Genomic DNA, 24,596 nt, shown 5'->3' on the forward strand with positions numbered 1-24,596 from the left:
ACAGCTCTCAAGTGATCATCATTCACTAATAAGAGAGGACTGGAGGATTGAAACATTTACAAAGGCCACTTGGTTTGCAATAGGAAAAGTTATTTAAGGTCTCAGGTGATTTCACTTACCATGGAAAATCATTTTAGGTTAAGGGCGTAGGAGCGGGCTTGATATTGGGGGGGGGACACATTTGCCAATGTAAACCCAAGCCCACCCTATAGTTAACTTAGACGCTTAAAAAAATAGTGACGCGTTACTGATTACAAATTAACAGCATGCGTTAATGCTTTAACGCTGACACCCCTAATATATATATATATATATATATATATATATATATATAAAACAATGGAATAATCATACAAGTGTATACATAGATAGATAGATACTTTATTGATCCCCGAGGGGAAATTCTTGATATTATTGATATATAAATTCTCATATTTGACATGTCAGAAGGTAGAATTAAACTACATTATATTTATATTTAATTAAACGTAGGCCGATTTTGAGATAAAATATTTTGATTGCCAATTTGAATTCAAGGAATGCACCGAAATTTAAATTTCTGGCAGGAACTAAAACCAAACAAAAAAAAATGGTTGAAGGTTGAATACAGAATACTAATCACAGACGTTTTATCAATTTTGCCTTTTTTCCACCATTACATAAATAGCCTAAATTTATTGTATCCTGTTATTCATAGAAAATGTCATTGTTCAATATAAATGATTCAGTCTTTTCACTTCCTGTTGCTGAAAATTCAGTGCATACTTAATATTAATATTATTACAAATGACTCTTTGTATAAGATTTAGCTGTATACGCTCTTTATAACAGTGGTTCGCAGGGCTTTTTGTGCATAGTGATCGGCAGAAAGTTTTAAGGACATGATATTGTCGCCACAATTATAGATAATTCGGTTTATAAAGATCTGAATCGATCACATTCTGTCATCCAATCAGTTACAAACACTAAAACACAAACAGACCATACAAATATATTGTTTATAAAAAAAAAGTTTAAACATTTTAATGACTTTTTAACACAAACATGTCTTAGATAGCATACAGTACAAAAATCTTAATGGGTGCATCGATAACAAAATATAATCAATAACAAGTGGGTTCCAGTGGCCAATTGTAAGACCACAACAACAGCAATCTTCATCAGTTCAGTCCAACAAAGCTGTTTTCCAACACCCCTCTAATAAGGTCAGGCCAAAAGGATCGGCTCGCTCATCATATCCTCTTCTTCCTCTTCCTCCTCATCCTCTGAGCCCATGATCTCTGACCCATCCCCTTCTTCACTGAGTGAATCCTCCACTGTCCTCTTCATACCTCTCTGTTTGGAAAGGGCCTTGGCGTAGCGAATAGTGTAGATGTTCCAATCACATCTGAAAAGGTAGAAAAGGAGCATGAGTTTAGAGATGTATTTTATATATATATATATATATATATATAGGCATAGTTCAGTTAGTGCTGGCAGGATAATACCAATAGATTCATATTTATTTGCTCTAGAGGGTCCTATTTTTTCTATTGGCAATTCTTATCTGCAGGGACTAGACAAGTATGCCTGTGTGCATCTTTACATCTGTGTCAGCAATAGGCTTAGTACAAAACAGCAGACTACATTCATTAGAAGCAGTCCCCACAAACAGTTAGAGACATAGGGATGGTTTCCTGGACAGGGGTTAGGCCTAGAACTACATACAGCTCTGAAAGAAATTAAGAGACCACTTCAGATTTTTGAATCAGTTTCTCTGATTTTGCTATTTATAGGTAAATGTTTAAGTAAAATAAACATTGATGTTCTATTCTAAAAACTACAACATTTCTCCCAAATTCCAAATAAAAACATAGTCATTTAGAGCATTTATTTGCAGAAGATGAGAAATGATGCTGAGTTTTCAGACCTCAAATAATGTAAAGAAAAGTTCATATTTATAAAGTTAAATTTTTAGTGGAATAACCCTGGTTTAATCACAGTTTTCATGCATCTTGGCATGTTCTACTCCACCAGTTATACACACTGCTTTTGAATAACTTTATTCCGCTCCTGGTGCAAAAATTCAAGCAGTTCAGTTTGGTGGTTTGATGGCTTGTGATCATCCATCTTCCTCTTGATTATATTCCAGAGGTTTTCAACATTAAATCAAAGTAACTTGTCATTTTTAAGGGGTGTCTCCATTTTTTTCAGAGCTGTGTATTTTTAAACAGAGAACCACCATTCAAAGTCCTTTATAGTCCAGGACTAGGCTTAATTCCTGAGCAGGAAACCAACCCATAGTGTACGAGATCAAATTAAATACAGTGAAAACATTCAAGGGGTATGAATACTTTTGCACTGTGTAATGTAAGCTGTATGATAGTGGGGAACATGTACTCACAGTTTGGACAGGTCGTCATGGTGTTTCTGGAGGCTCTTCAACAGCTGCTGTATGGTCGGTAGCATTGTTGTTGACCTGTCAATCACAGATAAACATGTAAAACATGATTACCGGTACTCTGAGTGTCACTGCTCCTAAACTCTAGAGATTAAATGTATTAGCCTTTCTGAAAAATATGTTCTGGCAGTGAACTACAAAAAAAAAAAAAGTGAACTGCAGTCTTTCCCACCTGCTCTTGAGTTTCTGCCCGTGTAAGGTGAGAAGGTTTTGGGCCCAGGTGAGGTAGAACTGCAGGTGCCTGGACTTCTCTAGAGACGAGGCCACAAAGTTTAGCAGCTTCTCCACGTACACATCTGGCAGGGAGCTGGACACCACAGCCACTACATTTTTTTTTAAAGAAAAAAAAAAACAAAAAACATATTTATAATAAGAAATACACAAAAAAATAGATGAACACATGCTTTCAAAATGCATCTTCACATCTTATATTGTTTAACCTGTAACTACATTAAAGAAAGGCTTGTGTATTATTGCAATTATACCACAGTTCCATTATTGCTGTTTATTAAACATTTTGAGTTAAAGAGAATGAGAAAATATAATCTGTTATAAGTCGGTACTGGTTATTAAAAAAGGTCCATTCAATTCAACTCTTAACCCAACGAAGCTGCTGATGCTATATAACTCTCCCTTCATGTTTCTGACGGATCCATAAAAACGTTGTAAGAGCTGATTCATGTCATTTTTATTTATAATACTAAAATCGACTTCAACATCGTTACTCTTTAACCAGGGTGTAAATACATGTTTGTTTTACTGTATTAACTTAATTTCTCTGCATTTCCAGTTTCAGCAACATTGCTGCTCTGTTTGTAGCTGCGCTGTTTGGCTTGTAAGTGCTGCATCGTCGCTATACGTTACCTGTATGTGGTGGAGTAATACATGGAGAGCTTCATTTACAGTGCATTACCGACTGATACCGGCACCCATAAAACGCCTCTCAGCCTCTCACATTGCAGGGTCAGAACTAACTGTGGTATAATGTGTGTAACAATACAGTTCTAAAAGGCAAAAGTTTGGACACACCTTCTCCTTCAATGTACTTTTTTTTCTTTCATTCATTTATAAATCTATATTGTGGATTAATATTAAAGTAACCAACAACTGTTAGTGCGCATGTTAGTCCCTGATCTAAACCTGATGAACTGAAATGGTGATTTGGGATGAGCTGGAGCTTCACAGCTTGAAGGAAAAGCAGCAACTGTTGGTCAGCACCTCCAGAAACTCCTTCCTTTAAGAAGCTGAGAAAAATATTCCAGGTGACTTTGAGATTAAAGGACCAAGAATGGGCAGATCTGTCCTCAAAGCTAAATGTGTTACTTAGAAAAATATAGTACAGAACATAGAGCTCTGGAAAAAATTAAGAGACCACTTTAGTTTCTGAATCAGTTTCTCTGATTTTGCTATTTATAGGTATATATTTGAGTAAAATGAATATTGTTGTTTTATTCTATAAACTACAGACATTTCTCCCAAATTTCAAATAAAAATATTGCCTTTTAGAGCATTTATTTACAGAAAATGAGAAACATCTGAAATGACAAAAAAGATGCAGAGCTTTCAAACCTCAAATAATGCAAAGAAAACAAGTTTATATTCATATTAAGTTTTAAGAGTTCAGAAATCAATATTTGGTGGAATAACCCTGGATTTTAATCACAGTTTTCATGCATCATGGCATGTTCTCCTCCACCAGTCTTACACACTGCTTTTGGATAACTTTGTGCCTTTACTCCTGGTGTAAAAATGTAAGCAGTTCAGTTTGGTTTGATCATCCATCTTCCTCTTCATTATATTCCAGAGTTTTTTTCAATTTGGTAAAATCAAAGAAAATCGTAATTTTAAGTGGTTTCTTTTTTTCAGAGCTGTATTCTGTTGTTAACAAGATAATCCAGCATGTGTTAACATATAGCTTTAAAAATGTACAAATAAAAAAAAATGATTAAAAATAGAAAACACATTAAATGAGAAAAGGTGTGTCCAAATTTCTGACTGGACCTGTACGTAATACATGTGTACCTTGGTCATAAGGTACTGCTTCCAGCACTTCACTGATCAGAGAGGTTTCGTTCAGACGGAAAGCGAGGACGATGGCCGAAGCCCACTCCTTCTTCTTCAGCTGACGGCGTATGCTGGTGGGCGTAATGTCCATGTCCAGATCATAGGGGTCAAACACCAATGAGGCATCCAGGGAATAGATGAGTAAACCTTCAGTAGAAGCTGCTGCCCAGCTGCGTCCTGATTGGAGGAAGAGGAGCAGCAATACATGCGTATGTATTAATGTAAAGTGGTGTCTTTACAAGAGAAGGCAGAAATGTTCTTAACTTTGAATGGAAGTCAGTACAAAACAGGAGTTTATTGCAAGTCATTTTAGAGTACTTTTATTGTTTTATATATACACAACCATATTTAAAATACATACAAGTGCATCTCAAGAAATTTGAATTTGAATCAATAAAAAGTTACTTTTTTTAGTAATTCAGTTCAAAATGTGAAATTCATGTATTATATATAGATGTATTCCACACAGAGTCATCTATTTTAAGCGTTTATTTACTTTTTTGTTGATGATTATGACTTACAGCCAATGAAAACCCAAAAATCAGTGTCTCAAAAAATTAGAATATTATATAAGACCAATTGGTACTTTTGGCAGTGTGGGCAGTGTGCCAAGTCCTGCTGGAAAATGAAATCTGCATCTCCATAAAAGTTGTCAGCAGAGGGAAACATGAAGTGCTGTAAGATTTAGGTGTTTTATCAACTCCATTGGCTATAATCCAAAAATCATCAACAATAAAATAAATAAATGTTTAAAATACATCACTCTGTGTGTAATACATATATATAATATGTGTATAATATGAGTTTCACTGAATTGCTAAATTAAAGTAACTTTTCAAAGATATTGTAATTTTTTGAGATTTTAATTATGTTTGTAATTGGACTTTCATTTATAACATAATTTGAAAACATAAACTGTCCCTACACTGTGTCAAATTGTTTGGGATAAATGGACCAATAGAAAGTCTCCAAAATGCGCTCTTTAAACTGACTTCCATTAAAAAGTTAAGTTTTATCTCTCTTCTGTAAGGTTTGCTGTTTGTGGAGATGCATTTTTTTAATTGGAAAGCGATGATATGTAAAGATTACTTACCAGTGGGCGAGAAGCGGAGGGATGTGACACGGATCTCTGGCTTGAAGTGACGTGAACTCATGTCACCTAAAAGAGAGAGAGGAAAAAAAACATGTAAAGCTGATTTTTTCACTTAAAAAAAAAAAAAACAAAAAAAAAAAAACGTTTTCCTTTTCCATGAATGAACTATTCTAATGAATAAAAAGCATCCCAGTGCAATAACACAAGACATTAACAACTTAAATTAAGTACAAAAAGATAAAAAAAAAAAACTTCCCACCATGAAATATGTCTGTTTTATTTATTGGAGATTTTTCTATCACATGAATTTGACTGTTCAAATTCTTTAAGTTCTTTAAGCTAAAAAACATTCTTTACATGGCAATATAGAAAATACGAATTTCCAATTCTATATTAAAAAAAGTGTAAAGTAGGATTTTAGATAATCAGATTCACTTTAATTTAACACATCTGAACAAACTTGATCCACCAGAGGGCAGTGTGGAATCAGAAATTCTTATCTTTTCAATCCAGTAAAGTAAACGGACACTACTACTGCTTGCTAATGGTTACTGCGAAAGTCCCAATAAGCAAGTCTGTTAAATCAGTGGCCATGTTTTAATCGCTATGAGGCAGTTATTTCCAGTTACAGAACACCAAGCATTTGTATAAATGGATTAAGATGACAAGACTTAAAACTAGGTCAAATTACAGTTTCAAAAACATATTTTAAATAACTGATAATCCCTGGGAAAAAAAAAAAAAAAACTCAAATAGTTTTAGTGTCCCCACCAATATCAAACCCGCTCCTACGCCCCTGAGCTTGGCGTCTGAAGAGAAGCGGTTGGGGCAGTAAACTTAATCCAGCGTTTGGAAATTGGACTCCTGTAGCCATTTCACACATTTGTTCACATTTAGTACGGATTGTTCCTTTAAATAATTTTGTTCATGTTTGCTATAAGCTATCGTGTAAAAATCTCACTGTTTTTAATCTAAAAGATACAATGCGACAATAAAAGTAACCCCTTATGCAAATTACTTTTTGGCTAATTTGAATTTGACTATTAGTTATGCAATTACATTTATGTAGTACAACAAAAAAATATAAATAATGAAGGGCCTCAAAGACTTAATCTTAAGAGTCTCAATGAAAAACAATGAAAAGAGCCTCTCACCTCTTTTAACTCCAGGCAGGGTAAGATGAACTCCATCTCCATCTCCTGCTCCCTCGTCCACTAACGCCAGACTACCAAACTCTGTCATCTTACGTCTGTCTAGGAATTCCTGATAAAGTGTGACAAAGGAGAGCAGGTTACACTGTATCATTACGAGCTCAAAAATAATGTGATTTATTTATTTGAAGTGATTTCTACTTTATTTATTGTATATACTAGTGCATTTAAAAAAAAAAAAATATATATATATATATATATATATATATATATATATATATATATATATATATATATATATATATATATATATATATATATATATATATATCATATTATATACATCATAGAAACGCAAAATCTACTGATGGTCAGTGACGGTTTGGAGACCAAATTTTTTCTCATTTTGTAAAACGCACTAGTATAGTATGTAGTATAGTATATTTCATATGAAATAAATGTAAAGATGTTTTAATCCCACTCATTTTGGAGCATTTCTATTGAATTATTCTATTCATCACAACATTCAGTATAAGCTATAGTATAAAGAACAACTGCCAGATTTACATTATCCTTGTTTCTGCATATTGTGAAAGTATTTGGTCACATGAAGGGAGTCTTCATCACATGAAAGTGGCAGTGTGTTTACCTCCATAGCATCCAGCGACATATTGCAGGAGATCTCAAACTTCTTCATGAGGATCTGCTCCTTGATGTTGTAAATGCAGACAAACTTTGAACGACCACCAGCTAGCAGTGACTCGCCGTCAGCAGAATAACACAGAGAAGTGAAGGCCCTGACAGAAGAAAAACAACGGCATTAACCACAGCATTAAATAACTTTACTCTCAATGGATGATTTAATATTCATCAAACCATATATACAAACAATATACAAAACAACCAGATTTACATTGTCAGAAAATGAAAAACAGAAAAAAGGAGATACAAGGTTAAAGAAAACTGTGATAAATTAAATCAATCTGTACTGACTTAATTTGAGTGCTCTTTAGATTTTTTAGCATAAAAAAATCAAACTGAAATTCAAACTGTATCATAATTGAAAACATGCATTGTTACACCACATTTACAATAAGCTGTATGCAGGATGCAATATCATATTAACAGTATAATTTGAATTATATTTAAGCATACTAAATTATCTGTCATACAAACAACCTGTTGTACTGCACTGAATAAAAGTTTTAAAGTTTGTATGTTGTCCAATTTATACTACAATATTTTTACTAGGAAAAGTGAGTGTTATAAACTTCTAAATTGATACCACATGTGATTTTAAAACAGTTTAAATATTTTTTAATTTTTTGATACTTTTTGTACATTCAAATATAAATTATACTTAAGCAGTCAAATGAAACACTCCAGATGAGGATGAGGATGTTCAAAGTATAAAAAAACTAAGCCAAGGACACCTAAAACGATACTGATCTATTGTACTGAACTACTGAACAACATATTAGTGCATCTCAAAAAAATTAGAATATTATTGAAAAGTTACTTTATTTCTGTAATTTGAATTCAAAATGTGATCAACACCAGCAGATGACACTGCTCTTCAAACCATCACTGATTGTAGAAACTTCACTGATCTCAAGCAGTTTGGACTGTGTGTCTCTCCACTCTTCCTCCAGACACCTGGTTTCTTGATTTACAAATAAAATCCTTAATTTACTGATGATCGGTGATGGTTTGGAGAGACATGTCATCTGCTAGTGTTGATCCACTGTGATATATAGAGTCTAAAGTCAGTGTAGTCATGCTTCTTTCTTCTGCTGACAACTTTTATGAAGATGCGGATTTTATTTTCCAGCAGGACTTGACACTGCCCACACTGCCAAAAGTACCAATTGGTCTTACATAAAATTTTCTGAGTAGTAGAAAACAACAATAAAAGAAATAAACGTTTCAAATAGATCACTCTGTGTGTAATACATCTATATAATACATAAGTTCTGCATTTTGAACAAAATTACTGAAATAAAGTAACTTTTCAGTGATACTTTAATTTTCTGAGATGCACAGCTTTCTGAGATCATGACCTCATTTATCATGCTGGGCTCAGTAATACTCACTTGCCCTTGGCTGACTGTTTGGCCGTGATTTTATCGGTCTCTTTGCGACCCATCTGAAGGTCATGGCGACCGATGATGGAGCCGGTCTGTGTTGCCTCCTGAGGGTTCCAGAACGTGATTTCTCCATCCAGAGTAGCCACTGCCAGCTCCTGACCATCCGGACGATACGTCACGGTCAGACCTGACATGGGAAAAATTCACAGATATAAAATTTACTGCACAAATGTTTTTTTTTTTATTATTATTTGCAAACACAAACAACTATGATCTGCACAATAGTCTGTTTTAGGTGTTTGTAAAACAGCTGATCTCCTCAACTTTCAGCACAATGGTCTCTGGAGTTTAATCAGAATGGTTAAAAAACTAGGGCTGTTGAGAAACAGCCAATGTACTCATCCCAAACTGTTATGATAAATGATGAACATAATGTGCAACCAATGTTCACAAACACCAGTTCCACCTGGAAAACGCTGGTACCAAAAGGACAAAAGGTTACCTGGTTATTACACAATTAACACACCAGTGAAACCAGTACTTCTAGCTGTAATGATGATCTGACCAGCTTATTTACCAGCCCTCAATAGCTTTGTAGTATGAAGACTAGGGGTGGGCGATATGGCCCGAAAATAATATTACGAAATTTCTGAATGAAACTGAAACACCTGTTTTTAGACCACAACAATTTATTGTCCCGACAGACAGTTCGGGTGGAAACCGGAGAGTTTTTTGGATACAATCCGGATTAGCACCCGAACATCCCTTTCAGACAGCTTCCTCTTGCGTCCACAGTTAATCCTGTTGGATGTGGTTGGCCCTTCTTTTTTTGGTGGTATGCTGACATTACCCTGGATACCGTGGTTCTTGATGCATCACAAAGACCTGCTGTCTTGGTCACAGATGCTCCAGCAAGACGTGCACCAACAATTTGTCCTATTCTGAACTCTGGTGTGTCACCCATAATGTTGTGTGCATTGCAATATTTTGAGCAGAACTGTGGTCTTACCCTGCTAATTGAACCTTCACACTCTGCTCTTACTGGTGCAATGTGCAATTAATGAAGATTGGCCACCAGGCTGCTCCAACTTAGCCATGAAACCTCCCACACTAAAATGACAGGTGTTTCAGTTTCATTGTCCAACTCTGTATGTCGTGAATTAAAAAATAAAAAACTTATCTATACAAGGAAACCAATTGGTCATTCATTATTAAGTAAAACGTCTTGTTTTCTCTTGTGTATTTTTAATTGCTCTTTAACCAATCAAAAATGTTTTATCCGATTACTCAATTAATCTAATCAAATCGATTTTTCAGTAGAGTACTCGATTACAAAAATATTCTATAGCTGCAGCCCTAGTCTCTATGATGCACATTGCTACATTTTGAATTATGATGCATCGCGCCACATATGTATCGTTACAGCTCAAATATTAATGTGTTCATACTGAAGATCAGAGCTAAAGACAGAATTATAATAAATATAATGTGCAATAAATGCTCAGCTTACCATCAGAGGTGAGGCGCAGGATCTCTCGAGTCTGCCAGCTGTCCAGCATTTCCCACAGTCGGACCGTTTTATCCCACGATGCACTGGCCAGCACAGACTGCACCGGACTGAAGCACAGGCAACTCACCGGACCCTCATGACCACTCAACACCTGGATACAGAAGCACACAGTTCACAGGTTACAGAAAAACATAAAAACATCTTATGCAGGGTATTAAGCAGTAATAAGCAGTCTTAATGAGTATTGCTTTAACCTCCTTAGACCAGAACTCTTGCATGGCATGATTTTTTTTTATTTCTCTTTTGGGCTAATTGGCATCTGATTAGTGTAAAAACAAAGAATTATATTTTTAAATGATGTGGTTTCTGAGAAAAATGATGTCCACATATGAGGACTTTAGTTTTATATTTCGATAGAACACACTGAATTAGTAATGATGTGCAACACAGCAGCATTTTTTTTTTGCTTGAGTGCAAAACAAAAGTAGAACCAACAATTATGGCTGATTTAAAATGCTGCTTCAACATGAAGACATAAAAAAGTAAAAAACAAACATTTACTGCATTTACTGTTCATTTCATTTCTGAACAAAATCAAAACTGTAAAGTGATAAAACTCTGGTGATAAAACACCACTATTAGTGCTTTTCCACCGACATGGAACCGGTTTGCCGTGTTTCCTCCAACAAAACAAGGTTCCGGAACCAAAAACGTTTATTTGCACAGTGTTCTGCTGAGAAAACAAAGTATTTACTGTTGATTTGGTGTTCTCCAGACTTTCAGGATAAACTTTTTTTTTATAGTGAGAACTAGGAAGGAGAAACACCACGGTGAACTAGAGGAAGATTTATCTTGGGCAGGATATGTTTGCAGGAAAGAGCAAGTGATAAACAAGCTGAAAAAGCTTAAAAATGTAGTTGAGCTGGGCGGGGAAGTGTACTGGCGTTTTATGATGTGCTGGACAGCGTGCTGGGCAGTAGGTCAGCTAATCAGATGACTGGGGCACTAAATTCAGCCACAGCAGCGGAGCAGTGCAGCCCTGGCTCTCCGACTCCGTGCACATCAGCCAATAGTGCCGGTACATTTACTGATGTAACGTTTTGACGATTCCACTAAATTTCCTTCGGGATAAATAAAGTATGTATGTAGGTCTGTCTGTCTGTCTGTCTGTCTGTATGTATGTATGTATGTATGTATGTATGTATGTATGTATGTATGTATGTATGTATGTATGTATCTATCTATCTATCTAAAACTGGTGGAAACGCGGTTCTTATAAGTCAGAACAGAACTGGTTCAAGAATCAGAGTTCTTTTGGTGGAAAAGTGCTATGTCTGACAATATAATGGCCACATAAGAGGACACCAGGCCCTTGTACAGCACCATTTAGTGTTGTGGTGTAGACAACCCAAAATGTGACGTCCACATATGTGGACGCCAGGTCCTAGGAGGTTAAATAAAAACGAAAATCAATTAAAGCTCAGGCAGACCTCCAGTAGCCGTCCCGTCTGCATGGACCAGAGGAAGATCTCGAAGGAGTCCTGAGCTCCAGCACACACCAGCTCTCCACTCACGTCCACTGCCAGGGAGGAGAACTGCGTCGGCCGTGGAGACGTCATCGTCCGGAAGTTACGATATCTGAAAACGGACAGAGCACACACTTCTATTTCATAGTTTCAGAACAAAAACAAGAGCAAAACTACAGTCAGTCTTAAAATACACTTAAATTTCAAAACTACTAAGAAACCTGATCATTCACAATATTTTATTTCCAAAACTAAGGGTATTACAAAAAGAGATGGTCCTGCTTTATTGGAGTGGATGTCTCTACTGTCCAGGGAATATTTGCAATTAGATTTCGAAGCATTGCTCTGAGGATTTGATTGCATTCAGCATTAAAAGCATTAAAGAGATCAGGATGCTGGACGACCCACACCCCTTCTCATTCCCAACTCCCAAAATCATCCTGAATACAGCATCAATCAAAAGTGTGGAAACACCTCTTTTTTCATGTTTTTTTACACTGTAAATCTAACAGACATGGAAGACATTAATGCTATACAGAAACAAAAAGTGTTAAACAGACCAGAATATGTTTTATACTTTAGATTAAAGTATCCCATTTATCTATGAGGACAGACTCTTGGTATTTTAATTTCAGTGTCTTCATGAAGTAGAGTCACCTGAAACAGTTTTCTCAATAGCTGCTGCTTTTCATTCATTTCATACCAAATCACCAAATCAGTTAATCAGGTTTAGATCATGGGATTGTGGAGGACAAACACTTTTTTCAATGTTTACTACATTGGATAGTGAAACTAAAACACCTGGTTTTAGACCACAATAATTTATTGTCTTGACGGACAGTTCTGGTGGAAACAGGAGAGTTGAGGTGCACATTGAATTCTGCCGTGATTTGGGCAGCCGTGGTTTTATATTTTTTGGATACAACCCGGGTTAGCACCCGAACATCCCTTTCAGACAGCTTCCTCTTACAGCGTCCACAGTTAATCCTGTTGGATGTGGTTGGTCCTTCTTGGTGGTATGCTGACATTACCCTTGATACCGTGGTTCTTGATGCATCACAAAGACTTGCTGTCTTTGTCACAGATGCACCAGCTAGACGTGCACCAACAATTTGTCCTCTTTTGAACTCTGGTATGTTACCCATAATGTTGTGTGCATTGCAATATTTTAAGCAAAACTGTGCTCTTACCCTGCTACATAACCTTCACACTCTGCTCTTACTGGTGCAATAATGTGCAATTAATGAAGATTGGCCACCAGGCTGCTCCAATTTAGCCATGAAACCTCCCACACTAAAATGACAGTTGTTTCAGTTTCATTGCTCAACCCCTGTGTAACTACATATATGTCCTTTGAATTGTCTACAATGCAGAACATAAATGACCTAAAAGAAAACTATATGAGAAGGTGCTCATAACTATATTTTTATTGGTGCTCTATTGGATGGAGCTCCATCATTCCAAAGAACACAGTTCCACTGATCCATAGCTCTATGTTGGGGTGGTGTATACCTCTCTACACATGCCTGACATTAGCCATGGTGTTTATTTACTCCAGAAAGTCCTATTCTATTAGCAGTACTACTCTATTCCGGGACTAGACAAGCTGTGTGTGAGCATTTGCACATCTGCATCAACCATTGTGACATATATAAATGTAGCTACTACTATTTTATTCATGCTATGTGCTTTTATTTGTTTTATAACAGCATATCTTTCACATAATACACGCAGTCAGGCTTACTGAGCTGAGGTGTTCTCTTACCTGTGCAGATCAAAGGCTCGGACAGTGCCGTCCATAGAGGCGCTGACCACCACAAAACCGCTATTGGTGAACGTGACGTTGGTGACGCTGCTCGTGTGCTCTGTGAATGTAACAAAGCACAGGCCACTGGTGGTGTTCCACACTTTTACCTATAAAAAAAATATAATAATAAAAATAAATTATATATATATATATATTAACCTTGTGTTTACCAGTGGTCTGAAAGTACATGCATTCAGAATCTAGACAAACTGAATTCTATTGGCTAAGTACCTAATATTAAAAGGGGTGTCCACAAATAAAAGGACACAGTGTTAGGGGTGGGTGATATGGCTCTTAAATAATATCACGATATTTCAGGGTATTTTTGCGATAACGATATACTTGGCGATATAAGAAAACTAAAATAATTATTTAATTTCAGGAATATAGTATAAGAGTATAACAGTATAATCATAATGTGGCAAAATAAATAATATAGCATAAAATAATATAATGCAGCAAATAATAATGCAGAATATTTATTGCATGCATATAAACTGCAAACTAAAACAATTATACACCTACAATTCACAGTAAATAATAGACTACTTTTAAGACAGAACAGCTCTATTATCACGATATGGATTTTTAATATTATGATATTTCTGTGTCACGATATATTGTATACGATATAATATTGCCCACCCCATCACAGTGTACTATTGGAAAGATTCCACAATAAAACAAGAGTGTATTGAACATATCAGTATACCTTATTATTATTATTATTATAATCAGTGTCATTATTATTATTTTTATTAAATATTAGTAGGGGAGTAACAATATACTCTGCTCTCAATTTGATTCGTTATTCGGGATTCGTAAAAGTAAATTTTCTTGCGATTTTAGGAACAAATTCTGAAACAATATTTTTTTATTTAATTTCTTGAGTGTATAAACATCGTATTTGCAAATATTTGTAAAAGTACTTAATTCAGTGGAAATGCATCTAAATATCAGCACAAAAAAAAAACTAAAAAAAAAACTCACCTTCCCATCATCCCCTCCAGTGGCCAGGTACTGTCCGTCAGGAGAATAGGCCAGAGAGGCCATGTTGTTGAAATGGCCCTGCTGCTTAAACACATACGACTCACTCTGCCACTCCCAAACCAGCAGCTGCCCAAGACCTTTAAAACATTACAATCCAAAGAAACAGATTTACAATTAAAATCACATTAAATAGAGGAAAAGGACTGACGTCAACGGTTAATACAGCATGCCAAGAAACTGAAGCCTATTTTTTTTGTATCATATGGAATACACCGAAATGTACCAATCATTCACCATCAGAACTGCAACCTTATTTGTGTATTCTGTTACATTAATATACAGTATTGTTTTAGACTGTACCTGAACATCCAAAGCCAATCCAGTCTCCTGTTGGGTTCATAGCAATGGCTGAAATCCTCTGATCAGATATACTGAAAAGACAACAGCAGACATAAGGCAAAACGTGTTAATCATTTTATCTAAATGTACATTTATACATTAAATTGGTCCAGAGTTTTACAACACCCCCCTTTGTTTCGCTTCTTAGGTGCAGAATGGTACAAAATACAGTGAACTTTAATGATACAGGGGAAAAATAAATAAAAAAAAAAAAAAAAAAAAAAATATATATATATATATATATATATATATATATATATATATATATATATATATATATATATATATATAATAAAAAGAAAAAAGAAGGAATTTGTATATTGAAAAAAATGGTGGTTAAAAAAACGTCATTGGTTAACAACTTCCAGCTGGTCAGTAGAAATGGAAATGGATGCAAAAATGGCAATATGTCTTAGAGGTGGGCAATATTATATCGTATACAATATATCGTGACACAGAAATATCGTGATATTAAAAATCCATATCGTGATAATAGAGCTGTTCTGTCTTAAAAGTAGTCTATTATTTACTGTGAAGCTTTAAGTGTGTTTATTGTATAATTGTTTTAGTTTGCAGTTTATATGCATGCACTAAATATTCTGCAATATTTTTGCTGCATTATATTATTTAATGCTATATTATTTATTTTGCCACATTATGATTATGCTGTTATACTCTTATACTACATTCCTGAAATTAATTAATTATTTTTCTGTTTTCCTATATCGGCAAGTATATCGTTATCCAAAAATACCCTGAAATATCGTGATATTATTTTAGAGCCATATCGCCCACCCCTAATATGTCTATGTTAAAGCAATATTAGAACCAATTGTGCTACTATACACTTTTCTACACAACACACAGCACATTCACACTTTCATCACAATAACTAGAAAAAGAAGCAGAAACGGAGATAACTCTGTAACTATTAAAAGTATATCTTTAGATAAATTACATATGAAGTCAAAGAGCAGTGAGTAGTGTTTCCTACACCTTCAAAAAACTCATTAAAATTGAACTGAAGTCTCTCTTCAATTTCAGCAGTGAATAGAGTCATTGCTAAGATAATCAAGTCATTGCTAAGATAAAAACAAACAAACAAACAAAAAAAGCCTGCCTGGGCCATACAGCACTGCTACTGAACAACTAAAAATAATTTGGGTGTTGTAAAACCTTTAACAGGTAGTGCACATTTAATGAATTACACTTAAATTGAATTACACTATAACACTTTAATTACATGTTACCACAATATTGTCAAACATTATTGTAGTATAAACATTTCACAATATTTAAGGTCAAGAAACAGACAACTGAAACATTTAGTAAAGCTAATGTTTGTCCAATTCTCTCAGATTCCCCAAATATGTAACAATTTCAAAATCTACTGCAATATTTAGAATTGAAAATCAGATTTTTTAAATTTCATTTCACAGCCTTTAGAGTGATGTTGGGAGAGAGCGCCATCTACCCACCCAGAGAGAGCAAGGACAATTGAGTTTTCTCAGCACATCGGTAGCTGATGGCAAGCTACATAAACAGGATTCAAATAAATTTTCAAACTTGAAACCACCTCAAACTAAATTTTATGTTCGTACATGAAAAAAAAATCCTAAAATACACATACTTTGCATTCTGGGAATGTTCATACTTGTTTATTCAGGTCTAAATGATGTGCGAGGTGCCGACAGCTAACGACAAGTAATTAAAGCTAATTATTACTTGAATGAATTGGAAAATGACTAAAGGGCAACCTGAGAGAGTGAATGAGGTTAAATTCAGGCAGCTCATGCAGGTGGAAGGCTCCAGAAGCGAAGCCCGTCACCAGGATGTGCATGTCCTTGTGGAAAGCGGCTGCTGTCAGGTTACCACAGATACCCTCAGTGCTGAAAAAGTGTCTGTTGTAAAAACACATACAGATCATTATTATTTACATGGTTACAGTCTGATGTAACAATAACAAAAAGAAGAAACTGTGCAGTCAGTCACTCACTTGCTTTTCTGCTTGAAGCGGACATTTTTGATCCCCTCCACTTCTTGAGGTGAGTCCGCACTACCTTTAATCACCTCACCCCTCGGCTCCCCATCTTCTCCCAGCTCCACAATGTCACAGTCTTCTTCATTATCATCATGAGCCTCTTCCTCCGCCCGTCTCTTCCTCTCCTCCTCCATCTTCTTCCGTTCCAGGTATCTGGAGCCTTTGCGTAAATCTTCCAGCTCTGCGTCGCTCTCCCACACACACAGAGTGCCATCCTGACTCACTGTGTACAGCTGCTCAAAGAGAAACAAGCTCACAGTCAGTTATCAACTAGATTATAAACACTGTACCTACACTTAGGGCTGCCACGATTAGTCGACTAGTCACGATTATGTCGACTATTAAAATAGTCGACGACTAATTTAATAGTCGATTAGTCGTTTTTTTCTTTTCTTTGTTTTTCTCTCCAAACTGCTGCGACTGCCTTTCTGTCCTGGACGCACATGCGCAGTAGTGGAAACCGGGGTAGGTAGTGGACGACATCTCAGGACATTATACAGACAGGCTCTGGTTTCATGGCTACCCCGCTACAGAACTCAAAAGTGTGGGATCACCAAGAAAATAAAAGTGAAACGCGTGCAATGCAATATCTGCAATGAAGAACTTGCCTTCCTCGGCAGCACAACCGCGATGCACGAGCACCTGAAAAGGAGGCATGTTGTGGCTGATTAAATGACGAAGAAGCTAAATTGCTATTTAGCTGCTAAAATTAGCGTAAACAGAGCGTTAACTTAGTACTTAACTTACTCATCTTGATAGCTTTAAAACAGAGGTCACTAATAGGCGGACCGCGATCCGGATCCGGACCCAGACGTTGTCACAAATGCCGTCCCAAACCGATAAACTACAGAGAAGGATTTCATTCTGACAGTGGCTTCTGTTTTCAGTGCTTTTTGGTGCAGTAAACTCACAGATCAGTCATGTGTGGTGTAAAATCACCAAACGCTCTCCTCTGCCAATCAGATCTGTGCAGACCGCTGCCCTGTGTACGGTAATGTACACAATATCTGGACAGAGAGGCATTTTTTATTAATATACTTTTTTTTCATAATAGTTCAAACAACCTCACGGTTGAGATGTTTCATAAATGCCAGTGCCTTATCCTTATTTTACACAGTTGTTTACACTTTATGCTAAACAGTAAAATAATTGTCTGTTACAACAAGCTGCATATTTCATTAAAGGATTAATGAACTATGATTTTAATTGTTTTTATTTTTAGTTAGCATATAGCTGAAATCTAATGTTGGTTGTATAATAGCAGCTGCATTCTATTGTGATAAACTGTGTTTTATATTCAATTAACGTATGATCCGATTAGTCGACTAAACATAAAAAATAATCGGTGAATAGTCGACTATAAAAATAATCGTTTGTGGCAGCCCTACCTACACTATAGTGATTTACACAGTCACCTGTCTGATTCAAGATTCAAAGAAGTAATAATAGTAGCAATAATGGCATTGCAACTACTGATGGGACGATACCCTTTTTTTTTTTTTAGCTCTGATCCGATTCCGATATAAAACTGATATAAAACTGCTGATACCGATACAAATACCAATACTTTTAGGTTATTATAAGTACTATGATTAAGGTTACATAATGAGGCTGAAATGGACCACACAGCCCTTTGTCCTGAAGAGTATACACAAGGGTCATTTAATGTAAATGCATTCAAAAGTCATTTATTTGACACTTTATATGCAAATACACAATAATTTTCTTTCAAACTAAATGTTTTAATTTTTATTAAATATTTAAAAAATAATTAAATATGTTAAATACTAAATACAGGGCATTTTTTCACACTGGTTGCGCAGAAGACTTTTATTTTAACCGGTAGCGTAGTAGATTAGCTGCAATAGCTAACGGCTAACCGGCAGCGCTAACCGTAAATCCGAGTTGAATTAATCTCTGTTTTTTAATAACAGATTGAGTTCTTAGTGCTGGTTAGAGTGAGTAGGATCTGTGGTTTGATATTAGATGTGGATTATGGCTGTAATTCACTTCAGATAGTTACTTACTACATTCAAATGCCGGAATGTATTTGCCGGGCTGGAATTTAACTTGAATATTGATCGGTAAGTGAATCGGCCGCGCTCGCCCTGCTATCCGATTCATCAAATTACGTCAATATCGGCCCCAATACCGATATTGTATCGGAACGGTCCCATCTCTAATTGCAACTATAAAAACAAACAAAACTCCAATCAAATAAAAAGCAAAAAGAATTACTAAATATGTGGGAACAGTAACAAATAAAAATATAAATTATTAAAAATGACAAAAGGATACACAGCTCTAGAAAAAATTAAGAGTCCACTTCAGTTTCTGAATCAGTTTCTCTAATTTTGCTATTTGCTATTTAAGTAAAATTAACATTGTGGAAAATAAAAATATGGTCATTTAGAGCATTTATTTGCAGAAAATGAGAAATGGCTAAAATAACAAAAAAGATGCAGAGCTTTCAGACCACTAATAAAGCAAAGAAAACAAGTTCATATTCATAAAGGTTAGTGTTCTGGCCAGTGTTCAGCTTCACTGACATAGTGTCACCTCGTAACTTCTGAGTTTCTCTGAGGTAACATCTTATGATCAATTTACATTTTAATTGTTCTGTGGTACTGATAATTTTACTAGATGACTAGTCAACTATTACAAAAAAACTAAAGACAAGTCCAACTTACATCTAGACTGTCCTTCTCAAAAAAGCAGCCCACGATGATATCTCTGTGGCCCCCCAGAGAGTAATAGATCAGATTAGCCCATCGTTCTGCTCCAAATATCCATGTGCTCATATCTTTACTGCCCACCGCAAAACACCTGAAACAACAAAAGCAGAGATTGTTCAGATTCACATTAATGAGAGAAATGTTTCTCAGAGAGTCACTTCCTAGAGTGAGTGTTAAAATGATTAAAAGGGTAAACAATGAAAGAAAATGCAACAACAAAAAAAAAAAACTTACTGATGCTAAACCTATTATATATTAAGACCACTAGCATTTTGGGGGACATTAAAGTAACTACATAGCCTACTAAACCTTTGTGTGTGTGTGTATCGTTTTTGTGAAAATACCATGAAATATCGTGATATCATTTAAGAGCCTTATCACCCATCCCTAGTTAGGGATGATTATTAATGATTTTAAAGCATTTACAAACTTATTAGTAACGATTAATAAACTCATTATAAACCATTTATAAACCCTTTATAAAGGTAGTCTTATTTTAAAGAGGTACCGTGTAAATTTTAAACTTACATAAACTAATATTGTGGACATAAGTGGAAAAAACATGTGACATTATTTTACTCGTATGTTTTCTGGATCTAAAACTGTGCAGTCTGCTGTAGTCTGTGTCCACTGTATAACGATCATGTGTGTGAAAATGTGTGTATTGCTTGGGTTTGTATCAGTTTCATACTTGGAATCGTCGGTCCAGTCAATGCAGGTTGTCTCATCGTAAGGTCCGTAGTAACTCTTATCCAGAACGAATGCGTTGAACTCTCGGTTCTTTCCTGGGGCGTGGTACATCAGAACCACATTCTCCTTCGTCACCACAAACTTCCTAAAAGAAAAAGATAGAGTGAGGACATCAGACTATCAGACTGTCTGTGGGGTCAAGGCATAAGAACAGTTATAGTGTGCGTGTGTGTGTGTAAAGTGTTTGGAGCAACATCTCACCTTCCATCAGGAGAAAAGGAGACGCTGTGAACAGGTTTGTGGAAGTGATGATGGTAAAGCACAGCTCGAGTCACCAAGCTAACCAGTACCGCCGCTCCATCTGCAGCACAAGTCATGAAATAATATTATTGAATTATCTAAATCCAATAAAGAGCTTCTTCGTTATTTTACAAAATGTATCGATAAACGCAAATACAGGAGAAAAGTACATACCTTCATCCACAAGAATGGCCAGATTCCCATCAGGTGAGAGACCGACGGAGGTAATGTTCTTGTTGGTGCTCACTGGCAGAGTCTCAGACTTATTGCTGGAAGGATAGAGACAGAAGATTCACCATTATTAGAATCCTTTAATAATCTGATGCCTCATATGTATGGATTCTACCCGTCAGGTATTAGGGAGCAGTAAAGCCACTCCGCTGAAGTAAGGCTGGCTGCAGCAGCATTAGCATTAGCTGCTAACCGCAGCGCTAGCTCTTTTGTTGTTCAGAAGTGAGTATATCGAACTGTAGTCTGCATGTCTACCGTGTTAAAACAAGCTATGTGGGGGCGCCGAGTGGTGCAGTGGTCTAAAGTGCAGGTTTGAACCCCAGTGCTCAGAGGGAGCAAAATTGGCCCTGCTCCCTCCGGGTGGGTTGATGGAGCTCTCTCCCCACATCACTCCTAGGGTGATGTTCGCAACACAGGGCGTCTGTGAGCTGATGTACCGGAAATGAGTCGCTGCACTGTCCTCCAAGCAGGCTGGGATGCTGCTGTTGTTCTTTGTTGTTGAGCAACAGTTCTATTTTTTACATCCTCAGAGATTCTTTGCTATGAGGTGCCATGCTTAACGTTCAGTTACCAGTATGAGAGAGCATGACAGCGATAACACCTAATTTAATACACCTGCTCAATTCACACCTGAGATTTGTAACTCATGTAACTAATAAATTACATTACATATTTTTTTTACTTAGATTTTACTCACTTTTGTTGCCAGTGGTTTAGACATTATTGGCTCTGTGATGATATCATTTTGAGGGTACAGCTAATTCATACTGTACAGTGACTGCTTTACACTGTAATGAAGTTTAATTTCTTCAGTGTTATCCCATGAAAAGATGTAATGAAACAATTCCAAAAATGTGAGGGTGTACCCATTATTGTAAGATACTGTATGTAAATTATCTCTGTTTTGTCTGGCAGCTAAATACAATACCTCATTCAGAATGCACTGCATGTTCAAGCGCTCTATACACTTTCACTGCAAGAGGGTGGGGCTATTTAAAGCTGAATATTGAAAAGGGACATATACCAATATGTGTGTTGTTTATTTTTTGTTGTTTTACCATAACTTAAATTAACATTAAATACATGCAAAATGAGCTGGTTGTCCACATATACAGTTCTGGAAATATGAGTTTTTGTTTTTACCAAATTGAACACCTCTGAAATAAAATCAAGAGGAAGATGGATGATCACAAGCCATTTGCTTAAAATGTTTGAACCAGGAGTGGCATAAAGTTATCCAAAAGAGTGTGTAAGGCTGGTAGAGGAGAACATGCCAAGATGCATTAAAACTGTGATTAAAAACCAGGGTTATTCCACCAAATATTAATTTCTAAACTCTTAAAACATTATGAATATGAACTTGTTTTCTTTGTATTATTTGAGGTTTGAAAGTACTGCATCTTTTCTGTTATTTCAGCCATTTCTTATTTTCTGCAAATGAATGCTCAAAACGACAATATTTTTATTTGGAATTTGGGAGAAATGTTGTCTGTAGTTTATAGAATAAAACAATAATGTTAATTTTTCTCAAACATATACATGTAAATAGTAAAACCAGAGAAACTGATTAAGAAACTAAAGTGGTCTCTTAATTTCTACCAGAGCTTTATGTACTGGAATTTGAGCAGTTTGATTAAAAAAATAAATAGTATACTTACATCATAGGCAATTAAAATTAAAAATTAAAGTCTTCTGTTTCTAAATTAAAACAGTAACCTTTATCTTCTGCTCTTTTAACACATTTACACCGTATATGATCTAACTTAGCAACAGTTAGTTAGGCTTTAAAAGCTTAAATGTTACCAGAGAAACACTTACTTTTTTAGGTCAAAAACAGAGACTCGATTTCCAACAGGACTGATGACCGAGTTTCCATCTTTAGAGAAGGAAAGATTGCCGTGTCGATAAACAGCTCCCAGCAAGTTGGAAAACTGCAGAGAAAATAGGAAAACATGTCAAACTGTGTCTCCACTGTCAGAATCTATCTTTCTCTAACTTACTGTCATTCTTATTTCTTCTACATTTTTCACTCAACACGAATTTTGTACACAACACGAATGTGAAGTCGCTTCTTATAGATAAATATTTAAGTTCCACCTTAAATTCTGCAGCACTTACACTAGTGCCTGTTCCAGACTACAGAGTGTAACTCATTCTGGATTTAAGGTGGACCGGAACAATTAGGAAAGAAGAAGCGACTTCAGCCTCGGTCCATTAACGTTATTAAATTAATAAAAGTAATGGCGTCATGAGTATGACAGATCACACACCTTGTATGAAAACTTCATCTTGTTCCCCGGTTACGATTTAAAGCTTGACATCATCCATCAGAGACTCTGAACAGAAGTAAAGCCGCACACACGTGCACAAACCCTAATGTTTCTCATGCAGGAGACACACGTGTGTAACTGCGCCCGGATCAGCATTTCCGGTTCAACAACTTTTATTTTGGCAAAATAAAAGTTGTTGAAGATGCAGATATAAAAGTCCCTCAGTCAATTAATATAATATACATGTTATACTTGTTAATGGAAAGAAAGGAGATTCAAGTTTTTTATTAAACCAATACAATCATGAAAATATATTAAAGCAAATATATAGAATGTTATACCAATTTCAGCATTATTAAAAATCTAATAAAAACAGAAAAAGCATACATTTTTCAATAAAGTTTATTTATTATTAAAATAAAATTTAATATGTTTTTAATAAATAAATAAATAAATAAATAAATTCATCTTTTTAAATAAATGGCTATATAAATAAATTAAAATATTTTATGTTAATATGTTATAATAAAATAATAATATTATAATAATATTAATTAACATGTTAAATAAAAATGAAATCCTTACTGAATTAAAATATAATTATTAATCATAAATCATCACTAAATCTTTTTTATAGTTACTTTGACCGTTTCACAAGTGATCTAGTGAAGGTCTGAGGTTTATTCATTAAATACATGTATTTATTGATTTATTTTTCATATATTTGCTTATTCAGTTAGTTAGTTAGTTAGTTTGTTAGTACTTTGTAAAAACGTGAAAATCCTCTATTCAAGATAACTCCTTATAATCTGATATTTCCTCGCAATAATAAAGGACAACATAAACACAATAAAATGCAGAATGTAAATGCAGCACACATCATTCACCTAATTTCAGTGTTTCCTAAACTTGGTCCTGGATTCCCACTGCCTCCCTCTTTGAACTCAGCACACCTGATTCAACTAATGCTCATCTATTAACAATTCTCAATTATTAACCATTCAGAGTGTCAGGGAGGCTCCAGAACCAGGTTTGGGAAGTACTGCATTATTGCACTGAGAACCCTTAACAAACTCCATTAAAATAAAATAAAATAAAAACTTTTAAATAAAATACATTTTTCAATTTCAGACTGCAGTGTTTCATAACATAATGTAATAAACAACTATAATTAACAATAAAACATAAAAAAAACTTTTATTTAAAACAAAAATAGTAGTAAGATATAAATATTTATTAAAAACAAACTAGATAAAATCTCA

General features: G+C 35.3%; 1 protein-coding gene across 1 annotated transcript; it reads right to left on the reverse strand.

Annotated features, from left to right (window-relative positions):
- Positions 1-1,002: 1,002 nt before the first annotated feature.
- On the reverse strand, positions 1,003-23,488 carry pwp2h (PWP2 small subunit processome component). The gene is made up of 21 exons (XM_022674813.2): positions 23,335-23,488; positions 22,883-22,995; positions 21,008-21,102; positions 20,795-20,894; positions 20,535-20,678; positions 19,799-19,934; positions 17,064-17,341; positions 16,825-16,968; positions 15,029-15,099; positions 14,669-14,805; positions 13,637-13,785; positions 11,836-11,983; positions 10,346-10,496; positions 8,842-9,022; positions 7,398-7,545; positions 6,752-6,860; positions 5,598-5,663; positions 4,463-4,681; positions 2,613-2,763; positions 2,384-2,458; positions 1,003-1,387 (listed from the first exon to the last, which is right to left on the reverse strand). The coding sequence occupies exons 1-21, from the start codon at positions 23,350-23,352 to the stop codon at positions 1,207-1,209; spliced, it is 2,814 nt and encodes a 937-aa protein (XP_022530534.2). The 5' UTR covers positions 23,353-23,488; the 3' UTR covers positions 1,003-1,206.
- Positions 23,489-24,596: the final 1,108 nt, after the last annotated feature.

The sequence above is a fragment of the Astyanax mexicanus genome, chromosome 21, assembly GCF_023375975.1.
Source record: "Astyanax mexicanus isolate ESR-SI-001 chromosome 21, AstMex3_surface, whole genome shotgun sequence".
NCBI classification, from domain to species: Eukaryota; Metazoa; Chordata; class Actinopteri; order Characiformes; family Acestrorhamphidae; genus Astyanax; species Astyanax mexicanus.

Coding starts and splice junctions, on each gene's coding strand:
- pwp2h (XM_022674813.2), bottom strand. Junction 14,806..15,028: donor GATTGGCTTTGGATGTTCAG/GTACAGTCTAAA, acceptor AATGTTTTAAAG/GTCTTGGGCAGCTGCTGGTT. Junction 10,497..11,835: donor AGACGGGACGGCTACTGGAG/GTCTGCCTGAGC, acceptor TTCTGTATCCAG/GTGTTGAGTGGTCATGAGGG.